The 6,585-nt window shown below is 40.3% G+C and overlaps 1 protein-coding gene across 9 annotated transcripts in view; it reads left to right on the top strand.

The window, feature by feature from the left end:
• The first annotated feature begins 3,418 nt into the window (after positions 1-3,418).
• The window catches only part of TFCP2 (transcription factor CP2), a 62,064-nt gene continuing 58,897 nt past the window's right edge, over positions 3,419-6,585 (top strand). For 3 of the 9 annotated variants that reach the window (XM_019623929.1, XM_019623932.1, XM_019623931.1), the window contains exons 1-2: positions 3,419-3,725; positions 4,073-4,230. In XM_019623929.1, coding sequence (XP_019479474.1) covers positions 3,438-3,725; positions 4,073-4,230 — 446 coding nt within the window. In that variant the 5' untranslated portion in view covers positions 3,419-3,437. Of the gene's footprint in view, positions 4,231-6,585 lie in introns of all 9 variants that reach the window. The other 6 variants (XM_019623928.1, XM_019623927.1, XM_019623930.1 and 3 more) reach the window with 5 other exon arrangements.

Below are 6,585 nucleotides of genomic sequence, written 5' to 3'. Positions count from 1 at the left end.
AGGGCTCCATTGAAGTTCCTGGATATGGCACAGTTATCTCATCCAAACATCTAATTTGAATACTCTTTGTTTTATTTTAAATCTATTCCATTTGAGCTATTTTCCTGTGTATGAGAAAACCTCCTTTATCCAACATTCCTCATGGGCACAATTTTCTGAAAATTCAATATTCTCACTTCCACAAGCTTCAAATTCATCTCTGAAAAGAAGAATAGGTAGGAAGCAGACCTTTTTAAAAGTTATAACCATCCACAGGGACAGGGTGGCATGATGGTTAGATGCCCAGAGTATGAGGTCAGTCAGTCAGGCTTTATCACTCTCAAGCTGGGTGACCCTGGAAAAGGCAATTATTTTTTCTAAGACTCAGTTTCCTTATCTATGAAATTAATCTAGTAATTGTATCTTCCTTACAGGGGTGATGTGAGGATGAAATGAGATTATATACATAAAACACCTAGTCAGGGCTTGGCACTTAGGAAGCACTCAGTAAACATGAGACTGTTATTATTAGCTACTATTTGCTCTGTATCTGTTTAATTTCTAGGAACTTATACCACCAGCAGGGAGGTGCCACTGTAGACAAAGCCCAGCTAAGAGAATCAGGGACCTAGACTGTAGTTTCTGGCTCAGCTGCTAATTTATGTAATATTTGTTACATATTCAAGAATATATTTTTTGTAAGTTATGAAGCATAGTGATGAAACAATCACCTATGGACCTACCATTCAACTTAAGTAAACTATTACCACTGTTGAAGCTACTTTTGACTTCCTTCCCTAGCCCATTCCCCTGTCTTCCCTTAATATGACCATTTAGAGTTGTGTTTATCCTTTTATTTATTTTTTTTTTTTAGCTGAGCCATCCTGTCACCTGTTAGCAGCTCAGCAGCAGCTCAGCTTGGGCCAGGCATCGAACCACTGTTGCTCAGAGCTCGCACTCTTGAGCGAGCTCTTAAGCAACTGAGCCACTTGGTCAGCCCTCTTTTATTCCTTTTTAAAGGAATATATGTATATTTCCCTAAATGATATATTGCTTAGTTTCGATATTTATTTATTTATTTATTTAGCTGAGCCATTCTGCCACCTGTTGGCAGCTCAGTGGCAGCTCAGCTCAGCAGGGACTCGAACCGCTATTGCTCAGGGCTTGCACTCTTGAGCGAGCTCTTAACCAACTGAGCCACTCGGCTGGCCCTGGGTTTTGATCTTTATAAAGTGATGTCACATTGTATGAAGACTTCTACATTTCCCAGTGCAATTCTAAGATTGATTTATTCATGTGTTTGAGAGTAGCTTTATTCATTTTCACTGCTGTATAATATTCTATTACACTCCAGTTTATACTTTTTCTTGTTGGTGGACATTTGTCTTGCTTGGTTTTGCTACTATAAATAATGTTGCCATGAACATTTTCATATAAGTCTCCTGATATTTATGTGCAACAGTTCTCTAGGGTAAAGTTGCTGAATCACAGAGTAATTTTCAGAATAATTTCTGAAGAGCTTATATAGTCTGCTTGATCACTCTGCCTTCTCTTAGTCTCAGTTTCTACACATTAAAAAAAAAGCACAAAAACTTACATGATTAAATAAGACAATATATGTTAAAGTACTACTAAAACCATAGCATACCATACAAATTTTTAAATAGGATAATATTGTAATACCGACCCAATCTTAACAGAGAAGCAGAAATGGGCTAGTCGGAGACTGGAGTTAACATTTATTGAATAATTATTATTTATGTGTCATCTTGACACTTTAATCCTCACAATAATTTTAGGAGGAGGTATTATTTTCACTAATTTATAGATTAAAATGCTGAGGCTCAGAGATGTAAAGTTACTTGCCCAAGATTATGCATCTAGTGATGGAGCTGTTGTTCAAACAAGGCATGGTTTTCTACTTAATAGACGTTTTAAATACCTAGGATACAATGCCTGAATACAAAGAATTTTGATTATGACATCTCTCTTTTGGTCTCTGAGCCCAGGACCCATTTTTAATTTTTTTTACCCACAAGCATGTTTTGAGATAAAACTGGCTCAAGGTAAGAAAATATAGCGTGAAGAGATGCTGAATGCCACAAGAATGAACCAAGACTTGGATGCCTGGTAAGAAGATGGGTAAGCATAGAGCCCTCAAAAAGAGAAGCTTGTGGCTGAAACTGGGGACATGGTGTCAAATTCAAGTCAACCTCTTTCCTCTCTTTCCTTTTTTATTTCAGTAAGTATTTTTATATTTAAAAAAGTCTTACCAAATTCAGGAATTATCTAGGAGGTATTTAGAACACAAGCCTGAAAAAGACTTATTCTCTATTCTTTAGATCATGGTCTAGTGGAAAAGGCATTTTTAAAAATTTTATTGGGGAACAGCGTGTTTTTCCAGGACCCATCAGCTCCAAGTCAAGTAGTTGTTTCAATTTAGTTGTGGAGGGAGCAACTCAGTGGCCCATGTGGGGATCAAACCAGCAACTTCGGTGTTATGAGCATTGAGCTCTAACCAACTGAGCTAACCGGCCACCCTACAATATTTTAGTTCAAGATAGATTGTAAAAAAAATCAATAATGGAATACAACAGTGAACCAGTAATTTCACATATAGGCGATGTCTTGTAGTGAAAAACGTCAGGCTCTGAAGTTGGCACATCAGTTTAGCTCTGGCCAATTTAAGCGCTTAGCCTTCTCTCTCCTTATTGGTAAAATACTTACCTTTAGAATTATAACTCTGGTTACATGATTTTCTTGAGGATTACTGATAATGTAATTAAGTTCCTTGTATTTAGATGACACTCAATAAACAATGGACAGTATTTAATCCCCAAAGTAGGGAGGTGGAGCAAGTATGGTTATCCCTACATTTTAAATGAGGAAGCTAAATTTCAGTGAGATTAAGCAATTATTCTGAAATCACCAAAGTAGTGAAGACGCCAGCCCAAATTCTGATCTTCAGACCACCACCTGTTAAAAACAACACTTTCACCTTATGTTTTGTTGTTCAAATGCATTAAGAAGAATGAAGAACCTAGGATGACTATAGAGGGAAGTGGAACTTAAGCAGAGTTTTGACGTCCAGGAAGGTGAACTTAAGGAGGGCATTCCAGGAGTAACAGAGCGCACGTAGGGTACATCCGGGAAACGGTCGGGTCCGCCAGGGGTGGGTGTGGATTCGGAAGACTAGAGCGAAGTCTCCACCCACGCCTCAGGGTGCGCGCTTAGTATTTAGCAGGCGCCGGAACGCAAGCAGCCACAGGGAGGGACGTTTAAACTGAGACACCTGACGCACGCCAGGTCCTCTCCCAGATCACCCAGCCCATCTTCGGGGCGGGGAGCCGTGGGGGTAGCTAGCCTATCATCACTGCCGAGGCCGACGAAGTCTCTTTTTCATTGGTGATCGACAGGGAAACGTCACTTTCGCCGGGCCTGCAAAGGGAGAGGGTGCCATGATTGGTTGGCGCCGGGGCGGTGGAGGAGCTTGGCGAGTCTGGGTTTCAAGCCCGTGCTGGACTTTCTCCCATGTTTCGAGGCTTGCGGGGCTTCAGGGCACAGGGACTCGGCTGGGCGGAAACCTGGATTTAGTTCTAAGAGCCGTGGGGGTGACCGGAAGTGATCTTGGGGCTGACCGGAAGCGAGGCCTGGAGGGAAAGAGGAGAGTGGGTCCCGGGGAGGGAGGGGGCTCCCAGCTGAAGGGGGCGGGAGGAAAAGCTGCGAAAGCGGCGTGGGAGCGCCGGGTAAGCGGCGGGGGGGCTGCTGCTCTTCAGTTTGGGAAACAACGAGTGACCACGACCAAAAGGGGAGACCCTAGGGACTGGGAGTGTGGGAGTCCGGGGCTGCCTCTGGGCAGTCTGGAATAATTAAGCGACAGGACTCTCGCACGGCTCCAGGGAGCTGGGTGGGAGGGATTTTGGAAGTCTGGACATCCCAGAACGAGGAGCCAGGGGTACGGGAGGTTAGGTGTGCGGGCATTGAGGGTCAGGCTTGGGGGTGGCTCGTGGGTACTGAGTGGGAGATCTTGCTTTGGAGTTTTCTACAGTCTTGTCCCCGTTGGGTAGACTCACACTACTCACCTTTGTACAAGAAACGGTGTCTCTCCTGGTGCAAGGAAGGATCCAGGATGGCCTGGGCTCTGAAGCTTCCTCTGGCCGATGAAGTGATTGAATCCGGGCTGGTGCAGGACTTTGATGCTAGTCTGTCGGGGATCGGCCAGGAACTGGGTGCCGGTGCCTATAGCATGAGGTGAGTGAGATTTTCCCAGACACTGCACCTTCTGAATAACAAAGGCAAAGAAAGGACAGAGAATAGCGATGGGGGAGCGGGAATGTATAGAGTTGAAGCCGTCTGCAGTTAGGGAAAAGGGACTTGTTTCTTTTGTTGCTTTGAGTAGTGAGTATTGTGGAAGAAATGGAGCAAGAGATTTTAGGCAGGGTCATGTCTGCAGAGTCAGTGGAAGAAGGAAGAATGGCCCTTGATTAGCAGCCAGATGAATGTTGAGGAGCTGTTGTGCCAGTGTGAACGACTTGGAAACTGATGGTGTGTGGATAGGGTGGACTGGACTTATGTGAAGAAGAGGTCACATTGAACATGGGAGGGATGTCTAGGAAGTTGGGGAGTTGGGAGCTGGGTGGTAATGATGAATATTGGTTGAGTGCCTGTTGGAAGGAAATGTGAGACCTTGGTGAAGAAGTCCGCACATCTGTATCATAGCCTGCTTAAGGCCTGTAAAATAAAAAAATGTGAAAGAGAGCTTTTAGATGCTTTGAGACCTTCAAGCCAAATGTTGATAGTAAATAAAAATATTATTTGAAAGCAACATGACTTTCCCATGTAGTATATTTGTATGCATTAGCTACTTCATTCCCCCGGTGTACTGTACTTTGTTTTGTTTATAAGATGTGTAAGAATCATGTCTGGAAATGTTGAAACATCTGCATCTTAGGGTGGAATATATTTGGGTAAGGTAAATAAGTGAAAAGAGACTTTAGAACATAACGCTTTAATTGGGTTTAGGGGTTTGTGGGGAAAGATGCTTTCTATGGAGAAAGTGGACAAATTTTGCATTCTGATAGTAAGATCCTTTGAGAATTACATAATGTAAACATCCTTTCTTTATCCCTGTTAAACCAAAGTAGATTTTCCTCACTGAAATAAAATTATGAGTTAGAGCCCAATACTTCATCTTCAGGAATCTTTGCTTACAGTTCGAATAATAAAGGCTATCCATGTATATGTATTTTAGTGATTTTTCGGGGAAATTTGAGTTCTATCACATAGTGCTCTTAGTCTTCAGAAATTTAACTCTAATCTTGCCTGTCCTTGTTTACATAAGTCTGACTATAAAAATAGAGATTAACTTGGTCTGAAAGTAAATGTCTGGACCCTGAGCTTGCATGCCATAATCTGACATAATATTTGACAATTTATGCTATTGTTCATGTAAAGATTACCACAGCAAAATGCTCAGTTTTTGCCTAGGTTATCAGAATTTAGGATGGAGATAGTTAAACATAACTGTACTTGTTATAAAAGTAATTAACATTGTCAACAAACATTTGTTTATTTACTATGTACTCTTACTCTACCGTTTTGAGCTTACACTGATGAGTACTTTCTGTGTCATACTGTGAGTGGTTTCACAGATATTAGTAAGAATGGCTTGCGTATTTACACATTGAGAATTTTTTGCCAACATCAAATCCAGAGGAGTTTTCAAACATCATGTTTTCTCAAGAGCACAATGTGCCAAAATTTTAATTATTTTTTTCACCTTTTTCATGCGTTTTGCTCTTGTAACTATTCTCTTAGATCTTGCATATATTTACTCATTTGCATCAATTTGTGTTAATAAGATATTAGCTCTCAAATTTTAGTATCCATAAGAGTCATCTGGAATGCTTATTAAAAATTGTTTCCAGGGTTCCATCTTTGGTGATTGGGCACAGACCAAAAATCCGATTGTTCATCTAAAACAAATTCTTAGATGATTTTGATGCAGGTAGTTCAGGGACCACATTTTGAGAAACACTGACTAGAGAGGTTTTGATAGACAGACAAAGGCAGTGGTTTTTTGTTCTTCCTGTTTCTCCTTTTAATTAGAACTTGTGATTGCTTTTCCTACACCTTCCTTAGGGAAAATGTTTTCTTTGACAAGCAGTTTGTTCTGTAAAAATTTTTTCATAACATATTTGTTTTATTCTATTTTGCTTATTTTAATGGTTTATATTTTATAGAGACTTATTATAACTGGGTTTCTGTTTTTGATTATTGATCTGCCATTGTATTCAGTATGTTCTTTTCATAAGTGAGTTCTTTAATTTTCTCACATTTTTTCTTACATTTTAATACATAGCACATACTTTATAGCTAAAATAAAGGAGATTCTTTGGAAATGTGCTGAATGAAAGAAGCCAGTCACAAAAGACCACTCAACATATGATTCCATTTTTATGAAATATACAGACTAGGCTCCATTTACAATCGCTCCAAGAACTATAAAATACTTAGGAATAAATTTAACCAAAGAAGTAAAAGACCTGTACTCAGAAAATTATAAGACACTGAAGAAAGAAATAAAATAAGATACAAACAAATGGA

This window comes from Hipposideros armiger, unplaced genomic scaffold (genome assembly GCF_001890085.2).
Source record: "Hipposideros armiger isolate ML-2016 unplaced genomic scaffold, ASM189008v1 scaffold_569, whole genome shotgun sequence".
Classification (NCBI taxonomy): Eukaryota; Metazoa; Chordata; class Mammalia; order Chiroptera; family Hipposideridae; genus Hipposideros; species Hipposideros armiger.
Note: the sequence above shows the minus strand (reverse complement) of the source record. Positions and strands in the feature narration are given on the sequence as shown.